We start from the raw sequence: 23,383 nt of genomic DNA, 5'->3' as shown, positions 1-23,383 counted from the left end.
TAGTTCACCGTGTCATTTGATTACTTCAAGCTTTTGGGGGAGGAAATGGAGGATAAATGGCATCGTAATAAAACATATCTAATACACGCTCTGTAAACCACAGGACTACCGTTTGGATTAAGATTATAATATAATGCTCTAATTCTCTAGATTAGCTAATTTTTGGTAGTGTGTGTGTCTGGTATATGGTGTGTATATCATGGCATGTCTGTTATGGTGTTTGTGTCATGGTTTATGGCGTGTGTGTAACTGTATTTCTCCCTCTCTGTGTAGCTCCTACCTGCACTGTCGCTGGGCAGACCTGGAGGAGCTGGAGAAGGACAAAAGGATCCACCAGAAGGTCAAGCGGTTCAGGGCCAAGCAGGCCCTCGCCACCTTCGTAACAGAGGTCAGTCCCGCACCGTTATCTTCCCCACTGTTTGGCTGCCATTTTGTGTCCGTTTTAACACGCGTTGTACAATCGGTTTCTTTCCTCCTACTTTCAACTTCAGAGGATTCAATAACATATGGTTATTTGGTTGGGTGAATGTTAGACTTTCTCTGCGCTTCACTCTTCCTGCCATCTTCATCTGCCATCATAATGGTCAGAAGCTGACCTTCTCTCATTCCCTCCCTCCTGCAGATGGATGATGAGCCTTTCAACCCGGACTATGTTGAGGTGGACCGGGTCCTGGACGAGTCGGAGAGCACAGATGAGAACGGCGAGGTTTGTTCCTTCTCTTTCTTTTCTACCTTTCTCTATGGCCTTTAAATGGCCTCCAAAGTTGGATAGGTTTGGTTATGTCCTTGACTTATCCTTGTTTTGAAGTTCATTGGCTGAACGTTCCTTTTAAGTTCAGACCAAACGTTGGTTGCCCTTTCCTTTCATGTTGGAGTCACAGAAAGACACACTAACCCTCTCTCTAACTATCCTCTTTCCCCAGCCTGTTAACCTGTACCTGGTGAAGTGGTGCTCCCTGCCCTATGAGGACAGCACGTGGGAGCTGAAGGCCGACATCGACCTGGCCAAGATCGAGGAGTACGAGGCCGTCTCGGCCCGCCAGCCCGAGACAAAGCGCGTGGTGAGTATTAAAAATCTCCACACACACTTCCACTCTACAGACTCTCCTGCTACCTTTTTCTTACATTTTTTTATGGTCCCGGCCCTTTAACTCAGAGCCAGCAAGGCCACGCTCCTGCAGTCGCACGGAAACCACTAACGGCAGGCTTTTATTTGAAACAGGAGCGACCTCCCACTGACGGCTGGCAGAAATCCGAGAGTTCCAGGGATTATAAAAACGACAACGCACTCAGGGAATACCAGCTGGAGGGAGTGAACTGGCTGCTCTTCAACTGGTACAATACGTAAGGAGAAGTACTATAACGCTGTCTGTGTGTGCTAAGCTGTATGATGTATCTGTATGACCGCCTATTATACAACGTTTATTATATAACAGTAGTATAATATACATGATATCGAGTCTAAAATGTGATTTTAAAAAACCTCACAGGTACTCAATAACAAATACTTTGTATGTAATTGAGTATGTGGACATCCCTTCAAATTAGTGGATTTTGCTATTTCACCCACACCCGTTGCTCACAGGTGTATAAAATCGAAGACACAGCCATGCAATCTCCATAGATAAACATTGGCAATAGAATTACCTTACTGAAGAGCTCAGTGACTTTCAATGTGGCATCGTCATAGGATGCCACTTTTACAACAATGCAGTTCGTCAAATTTCTGCCCTGCTAGAGCTGCCCCAGTCAACTGTAAGTGATGTTATTGTGAAGTGGAAACATCTAGGAGCAACATCGGCTCAGCCGTGAAGTGGTAGGCCACATAAGCTCACAGAACGGAACTGGCGAGTGCTGAAGCGCGTAGAGCGTAAAAATTGTCTGTCCTTGGTTGCAAGTCTCGCTACAGAGTTTCCATGGCTCAGCAGCCTCACACAAGCCTAAGATCACCATGCGCAATGCCAAACGTCAGCTGGAGTGGTGTAAAGCTCACTGCCATTGGATTCAGGAGCACCAGACACGCATTCTCTGGAATGATGAATCACGCTTCCCCATCTGGCAATTCGACGGATGAATCTGGGTTTGGTGGATGCCAGGTGAACACTACCTGCCGCAATGCATAGTGCCAGCTGGAAAGTTTGGTGGAGGAGGTATAATGGTCTGGGGCTGTTTTTCATGGTTCAGGCTAGGCCCCTTAGTTGCAGTTCTACATACACTACAGCATTTAATGACTTTCTAGACAATTCTATGCTTCCAACTTTGTGGCAACAGTTTGGGGAAGGCCCTTTCCTGTTTCAGCATGACAATGCCCCCGTGCACAAAGCAAGGTCCATACAAAAATAGTTTGTCAAGATCGGTGTGGAAGAACTTGACTGGCCTGCACAGACCCCTGACCTCAACCCCATCAAATGCCTTTGGGATGAATTAAAATGCTGACTGCGTGCAAGGGCCTTATCGCTCAACATCAGTGCTCAACATCAGTGCCCGACCTCACTAATGCTCTTGTGGCTGAATGGAAGCAAGTCCCCACAGCAATGTTCCAACATCTAGTGGAAAGCCTTCCCAGAAGAGTGAAGGCTGTTATAGCAGCAAAGGGGGGACCAACTCCATATTGGAATGAGATTTTCGATGAATAGGTGTCCACATACTTTTGGTCATGTAGTGTAGATGCTATGTTTATCCAACACATTCGCATGGATAATACTTAAACATGTCACCGAACATGCGTGAATACAATCAACACATCCATTCCCCATAGGGTGTCCTCCAACCCATGTGTTATAGGGACATGTGTGTACCCAAGCTGTGCTTTTCTCACACTAATCATTAATGTGTGATCTACCGCTGCTGCACAGGACACACTAATGCACGCACACACTGACACCCCTTCACCACACACACACAAACCCGTCACCAGTGTAGCCTGCCTACCCCAATATATCAGTATAACACTATAGAAAAGCTTCCACACACACTCACTCCTTAATTTGAATGTCATTGATCTGCCCTAACCGGGTTAGCTTAACTGTTCATTAGATTACTCACTCACTAATGGAGTGAACAGAGTGAAGGACACACTATTGCCCATATAGTGGGACTACTTGGCCAAAGGCAGGGCACTATATAGTCAATAGCGTGGCATTTGAGACGCTATCCCGGTTACATCTCATTTATTGCATTGTTTTCTCTCCTTTCTTTCCTCTTAACTGCACATTTAGATAACTCGCTACCGCTAATAGTCACTGAGAACTCGCTACCGCTAATAGTCACTGAGGACTCGCTACCGCTAATAGTCACTGAGGACTCGCTGAGACGCTATCCCGGTTACATCTCATTTATTGCATTGTTTTCTCTCCTTTCTTTCCTCTTAACTGCACATTTAGATAACTCGCTACCGCTAGTAGTCACTGAGGACTCGCTACCGCTAGTAGTCACTGAGGACTCGCTACCGCTAGTAGTCACTGAGGACTCGCTACCGCTAGTAGTCACTGAGGACTCGCTACCGCTAGTAGTCACTGAGGACTCGCTACCGCTAGTAGTCACTGAGGACTCGCTACCGCTAGTAGTCACTGAGGACTCGCTACCGCTAGTAGTCACTGAGGACTCGCTACCGCTAGTAGTCACTGAGGACTCGCTACCGCTAGTAGTCACTGAGGACTCGCTACCGCTAGTAGCCACTGAGGACTCGCTACCGCTAGTAGTCACTGAGGACTCGCTACCGCTAGTAGTCACTGAGGACTCCCTTTCATCATGTTCATAATGTTTCTCCCCCTCCCAGACGGAACTGCATCCTAGCAGATGAAATGGGCCTGGGCAAGACCATCCAGTCCATCACATTCCTCTATGAGATCTACCTGAAGGGGATCCACGGGCCCTTCCTGGTCATCGCCCCCCTCTCCACCATTCCAAACTGGGAAAGGGAGTTCCGCACCTGGACCGAACTCAACGTCATCGTCTACCATGGCAGCCAGGCCAGCCGCAAGACCATCCAGGCCTATGAGATGAACTACCGTGACGCGCAGGTACGTCTTGACCGTAACGTTGCCGTACTTTAACCATGACCTAACCACACCACAACTATAAGACCATCCAGGCCTACGAGATGAACTCCTGCGGCGCATATGCGTGACCATACCGTAATTTAACCTGACCGTAACATGACCATTAAGGCCAGACGCACAGGTAACGAGACCTTAATGTAACGATAATCCCAAGCGCAACATGACCTTATTCTATCACAACTTTAGCATTGCATAACAAACATGACCTCACAACACGCTTAGGCCTAAGTGAGACTATAGTACGGTACACTAGGTTCTTCACCCTAATCTAAGAATAATCCCACAGTAAGTACTTTTAGATAGACGGTCAGGTACTTGACCTCATTAACCAGAGAGCCACACTGACCTTACCAGACCGAATAAAGACTACAGTGACCGAAATGTGACCGTAATCTACTCCAATAACTATTTTAAATGTGTTAACCCAGCGGTTCACCGTCTTTTCTGGTCCGGTGAACACCACATCACCGTCGAAAGTTCAGAGTTATGGAATTTGTACCAAAATATCTTGCCGGCCAAATTGAGTCAATTTTATCTGTAAATGTAACAGATTAAAGGCCTATTATTATTATTATTATTATTATTATTATTATTATTATTATTATTATTACTATTACAATTAGCATTGTGAAAAGTAATGTAAAATTAATTACAATACCTTTAATACTCCCAACTTTTTATTTTTGTCAACAAAAAAAAGATTAAATCATAATAAAATTTGCGGACCATCTGCAGTACCGCCACAGACCACCAGTACCTCCAGACCACCAGTACCTCGGCAGACCATGTAATCCTATAACCAGGGTCCTGAGTTTTCCCTGATTGAGTCGCGTGGGCAGGAAAATCTAATGTTCACCATAACACTCCTTCCTCTCCCTCGCTCTCTTCTCCCTCCGTCCTCAGGGTCGTGTGATAAAGGGAGCGTACAAATTTCATGCAGTCATCACCACGTTTGAGATGATCCTGACGGACTGCCCGGAGCTGCGCAGCGTCCCGTGGCGCTGTGTGGTCATCGACGAAGCTCACCGCCTCAAAAACAGGAACTGCAAACTGCTCGAGGGACTCAAGATGATGGACATGGTGAGTTGAAACGGAGAGAAATGTCTAGTTGAGATGTATGATTTGACAAAAAAAAAAATGCACAATACAACCACATGTGGATACAAAGACTACTTGCCATTGGACCTGTTGGAAAATAAGCAATTTATTGATGAAATGCTAATATTTCATGGATATTAATGGGACAATATGTTTCCGCTTTCCTCCTCTCCTATCACAGGAGTAATAAAAAAAAAAAAATATATATATATATATATATATATATATATATATATATTAAAAAAACTACTGGAAGGAACTAAGTACAGTAATGACTAAATACTCCCCCCTCTCCCCCTGGGAAGGAGCACAAGGTGCTGCTGACCGGAACGCCCTTGCAGAACACTGTGGAGGAGCTCTTCAGTCTGCTCAACTTCCTGGAGCCTGAACGCTTCCCCTCAGAGAACACCTTCATGCAGGAGTTTGGCGACCTCAAGACTGAGGAGCAGGTCCAGAAGCTGCAGGCCATCCTGAAGCCCATGATGCTGCGACGTCTCAAGGAGGATGTGGAGAAGAACCTGGCCCCCAAGGAGGAGACCATCATCGAGGTGTGTGTTTGAGTGCGTTTTTCATGGTCAAATAGTGAGATTTCCTTGTACTTGAATGGAATTATCTTAACGTCAATTCTTTCAACGTGCAAGCCATCTTACCTTCTCTGTTAGATTACTACTGCCGTATTATGAGGTCTTGCTGACTGATTTCGTTCCTATCCCCTGTTCTCAGGTGGAGCTGACCAACATCCAGAAGAAGTACTACCGGGCCATTCTGGAGAAGAACTTCTCCTTTCTGTCTAAAGGGGGACCGGGAGGTGGTGGTGGTGCATGGGGAGGCGGAGGGGCTCAGGTCCCCAACCTGCTCAACACCATGATGGAGCTGAGGAAGTGCTGCAACCACCCCTACCTCATCAATGGTACTGAACACACACTAACGCAGATCACACTCATTCTAAAATCGTTTGGCTTAGAATGTGTATATTTTGGACCCTCTGGATGTTAATTTGGTGTCCTGTGCCCCACCTACTTGGCTTGGGTTTGTTTGTGAACTGACTGGGTTTAGTCATGCTGCTTTGAATGATTCTGATGCCTCTTATGTTCTAGGTGCAGAGGAGAAGATCCTGGAGGACTTCCGCGAGAACCACCACGCCGAGATGGCCCAGTTCCACCTGCAGGCCATGATCCAGGCGGCGGGCAAGCTGGTGCTGATCGACAAGCTGCTGCCCAAGCTGAAGGCCGGGGGACACAGGGTCCTCGTCTTCTCCCAGATGGTGCGCTGCCTGGACATCTTGGAGGACTACCTCATCCAGAAACGGTGCGAATCTGACTGTTTTAGATGTTCTCTTCAGTCCCCTAACCCAGGGGTCTGAAACTGGTTGCCCATGTGCCAGATGCAGCCCGCTTTTATTTTTTTAAATGTTGGCCGTGTTTTATCTTCGAATAGTTGATGCATTTGAACATCATAATTCATGCTGTGTGTGTATATAGATACACACACTACTAGTAGTCTGTAGGAGCACATCGATGACAGTCAGAAACGTGGGTTGTTTTAGTATGACTGTGTTGACGCTCACCATGACCGTCTCCATCCGACTAGGTACCCGTACGAGCGTATCGATGGCCGCGTGAGGGGTAACCTCCGGCAGGCTGCGATCGACCGCTTCTCTCGACCGGACTCCGACCGCTTTGTCTTCCTGCTGTGTACCCGGGCCGGGGGCCTGGGCATCAACCTGACTGCTGCAGACACCTGCATCATCTTTGACTCGGACTGGAACCCCCAGAATGACTTACAGGTATGAAGACTGGGCTGGACTTGGAAATAGTCTCACTACTAAGTTTGATAGTTGAAGATGCAATTTTTTTTTTTTATCTTTGAGAATACTGTGGTCACAACTCAAATAACTGCACAGGTCAATACAGTGCTGTTAAATACAGTAGACAGACACTAGTCAAAATGCAGTACACAGGTTTGCAAATTAAACAAAACACAGGGCACAGACAAGAGTGAACATTCCAAAACAGGGCAGACAAGATGTTATCACACTGGTACACAGCTCCATGACTTCGTTTATTATCAGTTGATCTATGCTTTTTGGAATCTAAGCGTGTGGGTTTTTTTTTCTCTCCATACCTCTTTCTCTTTTCCTCTCTCTCAGGCCCAAGCCAGATGCCACAGGATTGGCCAGAGCAAGGCAGTGAAGATCTACAGACTGATCACTAGGAACTCCTATGAGAGGGAGATGTTTGACAAGGCCAGCCTCAAGCTGGGCCTTGACAAGGCTGTGCTGCAATCCATGAGTGGCCGAGAGAACGCAGCCAACGGGGTACGACACTCACACAGTTCTCACACCGTCAAATAGCAAGACCAGGCTTGAGGACATCTTGTTATAGTCTAAATTATATATGCAGCAATAGAAGGTTGGTCACCTGTGAAGGTTGCTCATCTGTCTTTTTTGAAAGATGGTCTTCTCAACCGTACTTCATTACCTTAATAAAGGTAAACTTCTGATGTGCCGAGCTCCGTGATCTAAACCCTCAAATGTACTCTACCACCTCAGGTGCAGCAGCTGTCTAAGAAGGAAGTGGAGGACCTCCTCCGCAAAGGAGCTTACGGAGCTCTGATGGACGAGGAGGACGAGGGCTCGAAGTTTTGCGAGGAAGACATTGACCAGATCCTCCAGAGACGAACCCAGACCATCACCATTGAGTCCGAGGGCAAGGGGTCCACCTTCGCCAAGGTAGCTTCAATACGCTGTTTCCTATGTATTCTTAGCTCCCTCATTCAATCCAGTAGTCATTACCATAGGAATTGAATTACTAGAACAGATTTACCTTTTCAAGTCTATGGGCCTGGGTGGACCGTCGCCCCATTCTATTAATTCTATTTCTATGGTCATTAACACTAGAGAGCCAGGCTCGTTCAGAACCAAGCTGTGCAGTGTCAGTGGGAGCTAACCCAGCAGCACTTCTTTGAGATCAAAAGTGTCATTTGATTAAAAGAAGGTGGAGAAAACGCATTCAGGAGATTCGCTGTTGGTACCGTTTCTCCTTCTCCCTTTCTCCCCAGGCGAGCTTCGTGGCCGCTGGGAACAGGACGGACATTTCCCTGGAGGACCCAGACTTCTGGCAGAAGTGGGCCAAGAAGGCGGAGCTCGACATGGATGCTATCAATGGACGGGTGAGCCTCAGGAAATTGAATTGTGGGAAATGTAGTGTGACAGGGGTGACCTAGGAGGGCAGAGACTTGGCTTGGTCAGTATTTCAGTCTCAAGGACTGTACAGTAACTGGCTACTTGAGGACAGTGAGGCTACCGATTTGTGTTGACAGTTTGGCTTCTGGTGCTGAATTCTCAGTTGCAGTATTTACTATGGGAATGGGAGAAACCCAGCCCGGGGTGGTCACACCAGCGTTTCCCCTCCCTTTAGACACCACATGCTAAAGTATCGGCGCTCAATAGTATTATCTCCCTCATACATACACTAATCTAAAGCGTTAATTAATATGGCTTATTACCCCCAGGCTAGCCATGCGTGGCACCCCAGTCATAACTGGGCTAAGTCAAGCTCATTTAAAACGGTGGCTGTGGGAATCTCTTTCTATTCCTTAATTACCCCGCATTCCCCTCTTCGGTGGACCCAGAGGCAGTAAGCAGCTTATGCTGCTGCCGGAGGGGAACAGAGACATCACTTAGTCAGTCTAGAGAGCAAGTCCTTTTCCTCTCCTCGTCGCCTCTACCCCACACCGCTCTTGCTCTTTCCTCCCTTTCAAGGGCCCTAGAGTATAGCACTTAATCCAGCCGCATAAACAGACGTGTCATCTCTGCAAGTCACCCTGGATGAGTTTTTATATATGTGTGTGTGTGTATACAATGCTTTCGGAAACTATTCAGACCCCTTGACTCCAAATGTTACATTACAGCCTTGTTCTTGAATGAATTAAATAAATAAAAATCCTCATCAATCTACACGCAATACCCCATAATGACAAAGCGAAAACAGGTTTTTAGAAATTGTTGCAAATTTATAAAAAATGTCAAACATACCTTATTTACTTAAGTATTCAGATGCGTTGCTATGAGACTCAAAATGGAGCTCAGGTGCATCCCATTTCCATGTATCATCCGTGAGATGATTGATTAGAGTCCACCTGTGGTAAATTCAATTAATTGAACATTATTTGGAAAGGTGCACACCTGTATATAATGTCCCATAGTTGACCGGGCATGTCAGAGCAAAATCCAATTATGTCAGAGCAAAATCCAAGCCATGAGGTCGAAGGAATTGTCTGTAGAGCTCCGAGACAGGATTGTGTCGAGGCACAAATCTGCGGCGGGGAAACAAAAAATGTCCCCAAGACACAGTGGCCTCCATTATTCTCAAATAAAGAAATTTGGAACCACCAAGACTCTTTCTAGAGCTGGCCCCTCGGCCAAACTGGGGAATCGGGGGAGATGGGCCTTGGTCACCTCCCTGACCAAGAACCCGATGGTCACTTTGACAGAGTTCCTCTGTGGAGATGGGAGAACCTTCCAGTCGGACAACCATCTCTGCAGCACTCCACCAATCAGGCCTTTATGGTAGTGTGTCCAGACGGAAGCCACTCCTCAGTAAAAGGCACGACAGCCCGCTTGGCTAACAAGTGCTCAGCATATGTGGAAACTCCTTCAAGACTGTTGGATAAGCATTCCAGGTGAAGCTGGTTGAGAGAATGCCAAGATTGTGCAAAGCTGTCAAGGCAAAGAGTGGCTACTTTGAAGAATCTCAAATATATTTTGATAAAAATAAAAAAAAATGGGGGATAATACATGATTCCATGTGTTTCATAGTTTTGATGTCTTCTGTTATCATAGTAAGAATAAGGAAAACCCCTTGAATGAGTAGGTGTCCAAACCTTTGACGTGTACTGTACCTAATTTATCGATCTCTATCCGCAGGGAAACTGGTAATAAGGTCAATAATACCATGTTACCTGTTTTGAGCGTTTTAACAGGGAGGGAAATGTGGTTGGGGGGGGTTTGACAGAATTTAATTTTGTGTGATTTAAATAACAATTTTCTTAGAACACCCTGGTGATTGATACGCCGAGGGTACGGAAGCAGACACGCCACTACAGCTCAATGAAGGAGGACGAGTTGGCAGAGTTCTCCGAGCTGGAGAGTGACGGCGAGAACGAGAAGCCCTTGACTAAACCCAGGCGGCCACAGGACCGAGCCCAAGGGTACCCCCGCAGCGAGTGCTTTAGGGTGGAGAAGAACCTCCTGGTTTATGGGTGAGTGGACATCTGAAAGACTTAGACATTTGTTAGGGAAGGGATGACTGTTCTCCAAGCCCCAAGTCCCTTTGGAAGGCTAACCCTGATAGATCTGAAAAAATGTAATCGTTTTTTTTTCTGGGGGGAATTCGGTGAAAGATTTTCACCATAGTGGTCAATATCTACAGCTAGACACTACAGACTGTTAGATGGATGTAAGAAATTAATCAAACACACCAGAGGGATATTACCACAGCCCTTGATTATCACTCATCCAATCCTTTCACCTCTACATCTTCTCGGTCAGGAAGTCCACCTGATTCCTGAGAGATGTCATATCTTGTCTGGCTTCCAGGGTACCGATCTCATCTTTCCTTTCCCTCCTTTGTAGGCTCAGGAGGTTGAGGATGTGTGCTTGCCTAAACACCAGTCACAAGCGACTGGTCTGGTCATGCTGCGGTGGTCTGGGGGGAAATGATGCCCACGGAGCGCTATTGCTTGCACACTCCCATGTAGAGTAATTTAACACTTAGCCATCTGAGGCTCCCACACGCAAGGGGCCATTAAACATGCCTGTATACTTACACACACACACACGAGCCCAGATCGATCTTGCGTGCACTCCTATAATGACCCAACACACAACCACACAGTGAACCAACCAACCAGCACCTACATCACACACAATGGCCCAGCACTTACGTATAAACACACACACTCATTAGTCGCTGTGCCCGGCTGCCCTCCGCAGGGAGAGATCACGGCTGGCTGCATGCACTCACCATGTCTGACCAGCAGTGGGGTTTGTTTTTCACATGCGACCGAGTCAACTGTACTGTCTAGACCCCAGGGCTGTAGGGCAAATTAGAGCCATCACGTCTGAGAGGACTCATTTCAACTGACGCTGCTGCCATTGACTCCCTCCCTCTCTCCCTCCATAGACCAGCCCCAGCCTCCCTCGACCCACAAACGCACTCCTATCGTCTGGGTGTCAGTGGGGTTATCTCACTGCCATGTAGAAACGTTTTAGGGCGAGACAAGAGTCTTCGCTCGGTTGTCACAAGTAGAAATCTACTCTGGGTCACCCGCGGTAATGAGATGTGCTGTCGGTTGCATGTGCGGTCATGAGCGAACGGGGTCACGGAATCAGATCGTGGTGTGACATTGGAACCTGGTTGAAAGGCAGAGAGCCAGACATAACACCGCCCCATTCATACCCGCCCCTCAACTTTACTGTAGTAGTTTGGGTGGGGGGAGGAATATGGAAATAAAAAACCTTCCAGCTCCAGATTGTAAATGTGAGTCATCGGGATAAATGATAATACTTGAGACACTGACTAAATCATTCTCATCTCTTTCTCCTCTCTCTCTCCTTGCTTCGTTCGTCTATTCTTCTTTTCTTATAATTTCCTTCATCTTGTTTTCTCTTTCCCGCTCTCCTTTTTTCTTTCCCCCCCTCTCCCGTTATCACTTTCTATCCCTCCGTCTCTCCCCTCCCTTTTTCTCCCCCTCTCCCTGTGATGATCTCCCCCTCCCTGCTAGGTGGGGTCGCTGGGGAGACATCCTGTCCCACGGGCGTTTCAAGCGGCCCCTGCGGGAGCAAGATGTGGAGACCATCTGCCGCGCCCTGCTGGCCTACTGCCTGCTGCACTACCGTGGCGACGAGAACATCAAGAGCTTCATCTGGGACCTCATCACGCCCACCGAGGACGGACAGAGCCGCACGCTCACTAACCATTCCGGTACGTATCCCTACACACCCTTACTGCAGCATTACCGTAGCTTAACCAAAAACGTAACAAACACACCACCACCTTTCCACTGTCTCACAGTAGCAACCTCACCAGCTGCTCTTTAAGACCTGCCCAATAGCCCCCAGTAGGAGTAGTGAATAAACATACGTTGAATTCCATAGGATTTTTCACAGTACCACCACCAACGTCCCTCGCTCGCTCACTCAACCCCTCCCCCACTTATTCCCTCCACAACAACTCCTGACATGACCTTGCTTTAACCTTATGCTCTGTCTGGTTTAGCGCTGGACTAGAACCGGCTCAAACTGGTTCAGTCTGACTTTACATAACTTATTTGACCTTGATCCTCATTGGTTTCCCGCATAAGCAAACTGGAATCTGATTTGGTTACACGAACCGTAGAGTTAGCCCAATTCCTTGCTATTTCAATGTTATCCATTAGTTTGCAGATGGCCATTTCAAATAAATAATTGTCATAATTGATAAAATCCTTGCTGGTACTAGACTTGTCAAACCCAGGTCTCTTTATAAAGGGATCTCAATGAGAACTAATTAATCTATTACCCTAAATTGTAATGTTTTTGACACTTGTTGTGATTCCCCCCCCCCTATCTCCTGCAGGTCTGTCTACTCCAGTACCACGGGGTCGTAAGGGCAAGAAAGGGAAACCAGCCCCACCTGCCCCTCCCCAGCTCCCCAGGGCAGAGTGGCTGGCCAGCTGTAACCCTGACCTGCTACTGCAGGAGGACAGCTACAAAAGACACCTCAAACACCACTGTAATAAGTAAGTCACCCCTAAATCCTAACCTCAACGCTGTCGTTTTTCAAACACCAAAGGAACAAATTAGCCATTGATCAAGCTCAGTGTCGTTGTGCTCGAGTCCGGTCTCGAGACCCCATGTTTGTCTGATACATTTTGACTGTGTCGGACAGTGAGGACTCGTCATTTCTTCCTAGTGGCGTAAGAAACTCAGTAGTTATCAGCTTCCATTTAGTCAGCGCCTTAAACTGCTTCGCCAGGTGAAATATATATACCCACCTTTCATTAAACGATCTTATCACCTATTAAAACCTGGGCCTCCTACTTGACTCGTAACATTACTCTTCTTTACTTTCATTGACAAATATCCTCAAACCTTGTTGCGCTCGTCAGAATTTCCTTGATTCACTAGTAGGGAAGAGTTAGGGGAATTATTTGCAAGTTGCGTGCTCACTATTAGTGATGGGGAGGGGGGGAATTGTAACAGTCTTAATATCTATTATAGACATGTTTGCTCAGTGGTGAAACGTGGCAACTTCCAACATGTACTGAACTCAAAAATCATACCATCACTTAATGCACCCAACTAAATAAAACAGAACTGAGTCAAGCTTCTGGCTGCCACTCACACAGATAGCACCCACACGGATAATGCTACCCACAACCACACTGCTTAAACAGCCTTACGCCATCACGATCACACATCACCAAAAGCAAGAACAGTGACACGTCAAAGGATGTGCGAGACAAGCTCGTGATGCCGGATGGACAGCGACTGTAATACCAGAGCGCACTATGTAGGAGAGTGCAGTTTATGTTAAACACATAGGGCCGATAGACAGCAGTCACACACAGCATGATGTTAAAGGACATGGCGCACATTCAGTGACATAATACGCCAGTAGGTCCCAATCATAAGAATACAAAAACACAACCATTAAGCGTTAACTATTACTTCCCGTTGCAAATGTCTTTTTCACAAACAGCACACAAAGTGACCGGTGAACTTAAGTTTAGATGCAACAACGTTTCACGCTGAAGTTATTTTCAAAGAAATGGCTGCGAGCTGCAATAAATAAAAACACAGTTCCACTCACCAACAAATTACCATCCTCTTCAATAGCACCTGCTGCAAACTAGTCTACAACGAAAGCTAGCTAGATTGTGGGAAAACTACTGCTCGCTATTGTCTACCTGTTGGCCTTTGAAGGAAGTCGTTTCCGTAAGTTTTGGTTAAACGTCCAACCCATTAAAAATCAACATGTGATTGGTTGAATGTCCACTGTCACTCCAAAACGATTCCCTAATAGAGTTTAGCCAGCTAGATTTATCTCCCCAAAAACCACCAAAGAAAAATCATTATTGGATCTTTTTCTCATCTTCAGTGTTCACGCTTTCCTTTCCAACAACAACTGAAGAGAGAAAATCAGAACATTTTATTATTTTACAAATTCTCTGAAGGCCGTCATTGTTCCCTACTGTGTTTGGGTTAGTAACAACTTGTAGAGTGACTATTTTCCCTCGGCATGCATTTTTCACCATTCTCAATTTCTGTGGCTCCGCGGACTAAGACGCTGCATCTCAGTGCAAGAGGCGTCGCTACAGTCCCTGGTTCGATTCCAGGCTGTATCACATCTGGCTATGATTGGGAGTTCCATAGGGCGGCACACAATTGGCCCAGCGTCGTCCGGTTTGGCCGGGGTAGGCAGTCATTGTAAATAAAAATGTGTTCTTAACCGGTCTCACTTTACGTGGTCTCGAACACACTGGTCTACCCTAACCTCTGACCTTTAACCCCTAACGGAGACACAACCCCTACTCACACACCACCATATTGTCATAGATAAGCAGGCCAACACACCGTTGATAGTTGGTGGTTTCTTTATAATTCCCAAAAATCGAACACCCATTAGTCCTCGGTAATCCTATTTCACATGAGTTCCATAGCTCCACTCCAACTAGCCCCGCACACAACACACACACTCCTTTTGTTTAGTTCTAGCCAGTGTCCTATTTACTTTCCCCCCTCCTTCCTTGGCCGCAACTCTTCTTTCTACTCTGTTGTTGTCGGGGAGATTTTGTGGCGGCCAGGTTTTTTGGGGTTGAGGCTGGCGCCGCGCCAGGCCAGGTGCCAGGCAGACCTGTTGGAAGCGGGTGAAAGGCGGCACACACAGGGGCGATTATGTGGTGCCATCTGTCAGGCGCAGGGGCTGGCGCGCGGTGTGGCTAATCAGGCCTGGCAGCGTGATGGATGGGTAACGGCCAGTGCCAAAGATCCGCCGCCGCAGCTAGCCGCTCTAGCCAGCTACTGCTGCTGGCGCACGGGACCAGAGTTTCACTTTTATTACCCTCCCCCTCTCTTCCCTTTTCTTTCTTTCCTATTTCTGTCTCCCCCCACACACAGAGTTCTCCTGAGGGTCCGTATGCTCTACTATCTGCGACAGGAAGTCATCGGTGACCAAGCCGACCGGATCCTAGAGGGAACAGACTCAAGGTTGGCATCCACTCCCTTCCGTCTCCTCCCTCCATCCCTTTATCTCTCACTCCAACACTCCCAAGCCCCTGCCTGCTTTATCTTCACACTCCCTCCCTCTCCCCTCGTTTCACCCCATCACCCAGATGTGCATGCATATATAATGCCGAAAACGTGCACAACATGTCAATGGCGTCTGAGGCTCTTCGCTGAATAGCTACAATGCTGTTATTGTGTGTGTGTGCGCATATATGTGCCAGTTATTGTGTATGTGTGTGCCTGTGTATAAGTGCCAGCTTGCCTGTGTGTGTGTCTGTATTGGATTAGGCCAGGCAGGCTGCTAGTGGTGATAGCGTTGCAGGCATCAGGGCAGGCTGCTAGTGGTGATAAGGTTAGGCCTGCTCTGCCTAGGTCTCCTTAGTGATGAGGGCTGCTTTCTAAACGGCACCCTATTTCCTATATAGTGCCCTACTTTTGGCTCTGGTCGAGGCACGATGTAGGAAATACGGTTCCATTTGAGCCACAGTGGAGATGTTCCAGCAGCGTGGCTAATGACCATATTTCCTCCCAGATGCCTGGAGATGGGGCCTAATACAGACACGCGCCGATTTTTAGACCCTGTTAATTCATTTTCCCCTCGTTCTCTCTTCCTCTCCCCTTGGTCTGGGCCCACAGTGAAATGGATATCTGGATCCCTCAGCCTTTCCACGCCGAGGTCCCTGCCGATTGGTGGGACAGCGAGTCGGACAAATCGCTCCTCATCGGCGTCTTCAAACACGGTAAGCCCCACCCGTCCGGTACTCGCACACACATACGCACACCGCCCGAGTTCTGGCTGCTTCGGCTTGATTGGTGTTCCCATAGCGACCGCGGAGCACAGCTGGCTCAGTGAGACGTCAGGAGATTGATTGATGGCTATGTCCAGCAGCCCGAGAAGATGGGCTGTGTAGGTAGGTGTGTGTGTGTGAGCACAGACTTGTTGCAGCTTCCATCTAGTCCCTGGTTATCCAGTGTTCTATCAACCACAGTTGGTTGATGCACTTTATCATGAGGTTAGTTCTCTTTTAGCTATGGGCTAGCTGGTTTAGATTTAACCACCTTTTTTGTGTTACAGTGCAAAACAAGATAACAAGCCAGAATTGTAACGATTTTAAGTGTCAATTGTATTGATGGTGATAAATATTCATATTAATTTGGGATAATTGTCATTATTCTCCATAATTGCCACCCTCTCTGATTCAATTATGGATCCGAGCTTTGCCTCAGCCCTGACGCGCGCGCGCACACTCACACACGGGTGCTCTCTCAAACACACATGGAAACAATAGAGCTAGCCTATAGTTTATCATAATCCTCATTCACTTGGGAGGCCAGGGGAGGAAGCTACTCTCTGCCTCTGTCACACACACACGCACATACACCCGCATGCGCACACACACCAAACCCTCACACATGTCTGGTACACACACCGTACACACACTGTACAGGCACACACACTCTCCAGGGCTGTGAGAAGGAAGAGTGATGGCCTATAAACCCCCTCATGATTAGCGCTTGGCTCGGGGCGCAACAGCGGTTAGGAACAATGTGTCACCGCATAAATCCTAATTGAAATGTGATGTTCTGGTGGGGGCTTTGGGGAGTGGAGGAGGGGGGGGCTGAGGGGTGGAGGAGAAGGGGGGATAGTCTGGTCTGCAAACTGGCACGGTTGAGGGGGCTCCAGCCTGTGCCTCTTCCCCCCCGCCCCCCTCTGTCTCCCCCTCCTCCCACCCGCCGTGCTCAGTGGGATCTGCAGGCTCTAATCTGTTCTGCTTGGAAAGCTCCAACGGGCACTTTTCTCTCTCTGCTACACACACTTGGGCAAATACACACACATTCTGAAATAGGCACACACACACTTAGACACACAGATTTTCTTATACACATTAACACACACACACACACACACAGTCAGACGCTCGCTCACACACGCTCCAACAGGCACTGCCCCCTGTCTGCATCTGGACCCTGGGGTCTGTCCTTCTGTTTTTGTTTTTTTCATCTCTATATACGGATGGCAGTTCGTTTTTAGGATGTGATTCTGAACTTAATGATGGTTTTTGTTTTAAACTTAATTTTGCTTCTCTTGCTTTTTGTTCAGTCTTTCAGGATTGATGCTACTGTGTATCATGATTAATGCCTAGGTGTATATGTATTTCCACTGTAAATTGTCAGTCAACGTCTGCTATGTTCTAGGCCTGGTGCGTGTCGTTTCCCAGTCACAATGAAATCATCTCTCACCCGCTCCCTCTCTCTTCACCGGATGTGGAAAGTAGAACTCTGTAATTCAACCTCTCTCTCCTTCTTTCTCAATCGTGCTCTCTCGCTCCCTCTCTCCATCCCAGGCTATGAGAAGTATAACTCGGTGCGCGCCGACCCTGCACTGTGTTTCTTGGAGCGGGTGGGCATGCCTGACGCCAAGGCCATCGCTGCAGAGCAGAGGGGGGCGGACATGATGGCAGATGGTCCGGAGGGGTAAGACACTCAGCCAAAATTCACCACCACCTCTTTTCCCCTCTTCCTCCTCCTCTTTTTCTTATCAACCTCCTGTCCCCGTCACCCTCCAACTCATCTTCCTTCCTGTCTCTCCCTCCTATTTGTTTGTTTTTCGACCTGTCTTGGTCTCCCTCTCTCCACTCTATCTTCCTTTCACTCCCTGACCTCCCATCTCCAATTTCCCTCAATATTCTCTTCCTGGCTGTCTACCACTTTTTCCCTTGCTCCTTTGTTTGATTCTGTTTAAGTTTAAAACTCATTTCTCTTCTCTCTTCATCCCTCCATCCCTGGTTCTTTGTGTGTACAGAGAGGATGAGGACCCAGAGTACAAGCCTCTCCGCATGCCCTTTAAAGATGAGATGGATGACTTCACTAACTCTCCCCTTGATGACAAAGAGGAAGCTATGGACGTTGAGAGTGGTGAATGTAAGTGGAGCGGCCATCTCTGCTTTCACATGATGTAGCACTATGTTGACCACAATTTTGGGATAAATTCAATAAAAAGCTTGACAGTGTATTATTTACTAGCAATCTGTCTGACGATGATTCACCATCCATCAATCCTTAGTTCAAAATATGTATATATTTATTTTTATATCAAACCACCAATGTACGCACCCAAAGAAACCAAAGTTGCTTTTCAGAACCATCTCAACAGTATGCAGTCACATTTATTTGTCCTAGTCATAATATTCCACCCTTTTCTCCTCCCCCTCACAGCTAAACCAGGTGAGAATGGAGCAGGCAGCAGAGGGGCGGGTCGTCTGTACTGGCCGGCAGCTTCGGCCCTCACCGCTAGACTCCGCCGCCTCATCACTGCCTACCAGCGGACGCACAAACGTGAGCAGCTCCGCCAGGAGGCCATGGCCCGGCCCGACGGCCGCCGCCGCCGCCGGCCCCGAGAACAGCTACTCTCCATGGTCACAGATGGTGGAGGGGCCTACGTGCATGAGGGCGGAGCCTTCATGGCAGAGGGCAGTCCTTATATGGCCAAGGGCGGAGCATTCATTCCCGAGGCGACGGCTCTCCTGGCGGAAGGAGGGGCCTTCTTCAAAGAGAGGCGTCAAAGGTATAGAAACGTTAATAGTTTGATTGGTTGATTAGATGTTTTCGAGGCACACTTCCATTCAGATTTCTTAGGATATATTATACACCATAAACAATATGTATATATTAAACGTTTCAGTTTCTTACCCGGCTGTATGGAAGGCAGTACAGTCAAGAGTTTCTTGAAGATCTATCAACTTCCTGTATTATTGTTTGGTGCTTGTTTGAGAAGCGCTACTTGTAACATGATGTATGTACTACAGTACCCATAATGCTCCAGTCTCCTAATCAATACACTACTCATACATTGCTTTCCATCCCATTGGTTGTTGGATTAACCCTTCCGTGTCTCGTCGTCAGGTGGACCAGGCGTGAGGAAGCCGACTTTTACCGCGTGGTGTCCACGTTTGGCGTGATCTATGACACGGCCCGTCAGCGCTTTGACTGGACCCAGTTCAGGGCCTTCGCCCGTCTGGACAAGAAGACTGACGAGAGCCTAGAGAAATACTACTTCTCCTTCGTGGCCATGTGCAAACGGGTGTGTCGCATGCAGGTCAAGACCGACACAGGTAAATTCCCTCACACATTTAATTACAGAGAGCTCTTGAACACAACTTCAGCCATACCTACATTTACTTAAGCTAAAGCAAAGGATCATCCCCCTGAAAGACTGACTAGATTAACAACTATTTTCCTCTCTCCTCACCCCCCCTCCCTCTGTCTCTCTGGCAGAGCTCCCAGACCCCACCCTGATCATTGACCCCATCACGGAGGAACGGGCATCACGCACCCTTTACCGCATCGAGCTGCTGCGCCGCATCCGCGAGCAGGTGTTGCCCCACCCCCTGCTGGGCGAGCGCTTGCGCCTCTGCCAGCCCAGCTCTGACCTGCCGGAGTGGTGGGACTGCGGCAGGCACGACCGCGACCTCCTCCTGGGCGCCTCCAAGCACGGCGTGAGCCGTACCGACTACCACATCCTCAACGACCCAGCCTTGGGCTTCCTTGAGGCCCACAGGAAGTTCACCAAGGGGGGATCGGCTGGGGCGCCTCAGCCGCCCCGCGATGGAGCTCCCTCTACTGCCTCTGAGCAGGCTGCTGCTGAGAAACCCTCTCATGTCAAAGAGGATGTGGAAAGCAAGGAGGTGAAAGAGGAAGGTGACAACGACCTTCCATGTACTAAAGCTGATAAACCAGACGAGCAGGAAGGCAAGGAAGACGAGATGGAGGGAGAGAAGGAAGAGAAGGCTGCGTCTCCCAAGAAGGAGTTGAAGGACGAGAAGGCTAAGGAGGAGGGAAATGACCTAAAAGACGAGGAAGACCAAGAACTGAAGGAGGAGAAAATGGAGGTCAACGGTGATTCTGACGGAGAGTCTTCCAAGGAGGCCGGACCTGAGAAAGAAGACACTCCCAATGAGGACGTCGGGGACCAGGACAAGAATCCAGAATTTCAGGAAAAACCGGAGTCTTCCAAAGCATCGGAAGAACAGGAAACCAAGAAGGAGAAAGAAGGGAGTCCAGCCAAGTCTCCCAAATCTCCCAATCCAGTGGCTGAGAAAGGCCTCGAAGAGGAGGATGAGGAGAAGATGGAGGAAGACGACAAGTCTGAGAAGTCGTCTCAAGCTGAAGGTATGTCTTACTCCCAACCCAGGATAAATTCAATTTTAGGGTGTGAATTCATGCAAACTTTCAACCGTGGGTCTGTGTAGAGGTCTATACTATAGACCGTTGGGCCATGCAAGTGCATGACTCATAACTACTCTGTTGAAGCCAGCCCCAACACAGTAAATGCTTTAGCTGGCATTTAGAAACTACCATATGTCTGTATGTAGTCTATTTAAGCTTGCTGCTTCATGTTGAATTGAAGATTCACTGTATGACCCTTCTCGTATACTGCTGTTGCTAATTTTGAGAAAGCACTACATGAAGCCATTTCTAGATTCTCTTGTGGCTGCAATTGACCAAGCGTTGTCGTCATTTTTCAGTTGGTGCCACCTCTGAGCAGAAGAACTTTGACGAGGAGAGCAATGCCTCACTGAGCACCACGGCCAGAGACGAGACCCGTGATGGGTTCTGCCCCGAGGATGGAGAACCCTCAGCCATCCAGAGAACCTTCTCCTTCTCTTTCTGGCCAAAGGTTTGTAGAACAAAGATGTACATTAATTCACAGATACATGCTCATATTCATTTAGTGGTGAAATATATATATATACTGAACAAATAATTATATAAATGCAACATGTAAAGTGTTGGTCCCATGTTTCACGAGCTGAAATAAAATATCCCAGAAATGTTCTATACTCACAAAAAGCTTATTCCTCTAAAAAGTTGTGCACAAATTTGTTTACATTCCTGTTAGTGAGCATTTTCTCCTTTGCTAAGATAATCCATCCACCTGACAGGTGTAGCATATCAAAAAGCATGACCAATACACAGGTGCACCTTGTTCTGGGGACAAAAGGCCACTATAAAATGTGCAGTTTTGTAACTAAACACACTGTCACAGATGTCGGAAGTTAAGAGGGAGTGTGTAATTGGCCTGCTGGCTGCAGGAATCTCAACCAGCACTGTTGCCAGAGAAATTAATGTTCCTTTCTCTACCATAAGCTGCCTCCAACGTCATTTTAGAGAATTTGGCAGTACGTACACCTGGCCTCTCAACCCAAGACCACGTGTAACCATGCCAGCCCAGGACTTCCACATCCGGCTTCTTCACTTGCGGGATCGTCTGAGACAAGCCACCCTGACAGCTGATGAAACTGGGTTTGCTCAACCAAAGAATTTCTGCACAAACTGTCAAACAGTCTCGGGGAATCTCATCTGTGTGCTCGTCATCCTCACCAGTGTCTTGACTTGACTCCATTTCGGCGTCATAACTTAATTTAGCGGTCACACCTGATTAGGGTTGAATGACAAGAACCCGGTTACCAAGAACCCGGTTACCAAGAACCCAGTTACCACTCCCTTTCACTGGTATAAATAACTGTGAAACTGGTAAATTGTAATAAATTATTTATATGAACAGCATGGCATTAATTGGAACTGTTAAATTGTGTTGTCCAAATCTGGCATCTCTGCATGATGACTCATCTCAGTATGGAGCGGCAGTTCAAAATGCATGTAGACCTTTCATCTCATGGTAACTTTTTTTGCCACAGTGATATAAAGACTGAATGTGCGTCGAAGTTACCCATCTCCATCTGGCTTGTTTTTTAATTGTAAAGATTACAATTTTTATTTTATTTTAAGAGTTAAAACAGTTTATCACTCAAATATTGTTGCTTTGACTCCATTCAAATTGCATCCAAAATAGAAATTTGTGCTATGTATATGTAGGGCTATATATCAATCTAGATGTCATAGCCAACCTCTTTCAGGTAATAAATTCAATGCCGTATTAGCCTTAGCTAATTAATGTTGGGTTATGCATAAAAATCTTCTGATTCTTGCGCAACACGCAAGCACCTGTGCGCCACTGGCATCTACTTAAAAAAACAATCCTTAGCTCTTGGAATCCCAGGAAAAGCTCATCTAGAATAGCTTGCTTGACTTTTTTGTTGTTGCAATTATTCAGACCCGTAACATTCAATCTTCGCGAAGAGAAGTGAAAGCCTTCTGAATCTAGTCATATATAATTCAAGGATAATATTAGAATTATGAAGATAAGGACAACAAAACTTAATTCATTCAAATGTTGAAAATGAGGTAAGAATGAAGCAACAATAGATTAGGTAGGCAAATAACTTTAAGGGAAATATTACGAAAGGTAGAGTGCATTTGGAAAGTATTCATTCTGACCCCTTGACTTTTTCCACATTTTGTTACGTTACAGCCTTATTCTAAAATGGATTAAATAAATATTTTTTCTCCGCAATCGACACACAATACCCCATAATAGGCACACACTATACAGTGGTTTGTGCGAGTATTCACTCCACTTGGCATTTTTCCTATTTTATTGCCTTACGCCCTGGAATTAAAATGGATTTTGGGGGGGTTCTATCATTTGATTTACACAACATGCCTACCACTTTGAAGATGCAAAATATTTTTATTGTGAAACATAAGAAATGCAGAAATTACAGCTGTAAGTCTCTTGGGGTATGTTGGCACATCTTGCTACTGGTATTTTTGCCCATTCTTCAGGGCAAAACTGCTCCAGCTCTTTCAAGTTGGATAGGTTCTGCTGGTGTACAATAATCTTTAAGTCATACCACAGATTCTCAATTGGATTGAGGTCTGGGCTTTGACTAGGCCATTCCAAGACATTTAAATGTTTCACCTTAAACCACTCAAGTGTTGCTTTAGCAGTATGCATTGCCTTGCTGAAAGGTGAACCTCTGTCCCTGTCTCAATTCTCTGGAAGACTAAAATAGTTTAACCCTTCAAGAATTTCCAAGTATTTAGCACTATC

General features: G+C 47.0%; 1 protein-coding gene across 3 annotated transcripts in view; it reads left to right on the top strand.

Annotated features, from left to right (window-relative positions):
• The window catches only part of chd7 (chromodomain helicase DNA binding protein 7), an 81,519-nt gene that overhangs the window by 46,272 nt on the left and 11,864 nt on the right, over nucleotides 1–23,383 (top strand). For all 3 annotated transcript variants that reach the window (XM_036985767.1, XM_036985768.1, XM_036985766.1), the window contains exons 8-31: nucleotides 274–388; nucleotides 623–706; nucleotides 924–1,061; nucleotides 1,223–1,344; nucleotides 3,779–4,022; nucleotides 4,965–5,141; nucleotides 5,465–5,707; nucleotides 5,883–6,069; nucleotides 6,257–6,467; nucleotides 6,750–6,945; nucleotides 7,309–7,476; nucleotides 7,711–7,890; nucleotides 8,220–8,330; nucleotides 10,213–10,421; nucleotides 11,946–12,145; nucleotides 12,779–12,941; nucleotides 15,322–15,411; nucleotides 16,066–16,169; nucleotides 17,775–17,904; nucleotides 18,233–18,351; nucleotides 18,646–18,994; nucleotides 19,333–19,541; nucleotides 19,705–20,598; nucleotides 20,955–21,106. In XM_036985767.1, coding sequence (XP_036841662.1) covers nucleotides 274–388; nucleotides 623–706; nucleotides 924–1,061; nucleotides 1,223–1,344; nucleotides 3,779–4,022; nucleotides 4,965–5,141; nucleotides 5,465–5,707; nucleotides 5,883–6,069; nucleotides 6,257–6,467; nucleotides 6,750–6,945; nucleotides 7,309–7,476; nucleotides 7,711–7,890; nucleotides 8,220–8,330; nucleotides 10,213–10,421; nucleotides 11,946–12,145; nucleotides 12,779–12,941; nucleotides 15,322–15,411; nucleotides 16,066–16,169; nucleotides 17,775–17,904; nucleotides 18,233–18,351; nucleotides 18,646–18,994; nucleotides 19,333–19,541; nucleotides 19,705–20,598; nucleotides 20,955–21,106 — 4,795 coding nt within the window. The remainder of the gene's footprint in view (nucleotides 1–273; nucleotides 389–622; nucleotides 707–923; nucleotides 1,062–1,222; nucleotides 1,345–3,778; nucleotides 4,023–4,964; nucleotides 5,142–5,464; nucleotides 5,708–5,882; nucleotides 6,070–6,256; nucleotides 6,468–6,749; nucleotides 6,946–7,308; nucleotides 7,477–7,710; nucleotides 7,891–8,219; nucleotides 8,331–10,212; nucleotides 10,422–11,945; nucleotides 12,146–12,778; nucleotides 12,942–15,321; nucleotides 15,412–16,065; nucleotides 16,170–17,774; nucleotides 17,905–18,232; nucleotides 18,352–18,645; nucleotides 18,995–19,332; nucleotides 19,542–19,704; nucleotides 20,599–20,954; nucleotides 21,107–23,383) is intronic.

Source organism: Oncorhynchus mykiss, chromosome 8, assembly GCF_013265735.2.
Source record: "Oncorhynchus mykiss isolate Arlee chromosome 8, USDA_OmykA_1.1, whole genome shotgun sequence".
In the NCBI taxonomy this organism is placed as follows: domain Eukaryota; kingdom Metazoa; phylum Chordata; class Actinopteri; order Salmoniformes; family Salmonidae; genus Oncorhynchus; species Oncorhynchus mykiss.
The sequence above is the reverse complement of the archived record's forward strand: the minus strand, read 5'-3'. Positions and strand labels throughout refer to the sequence as shown.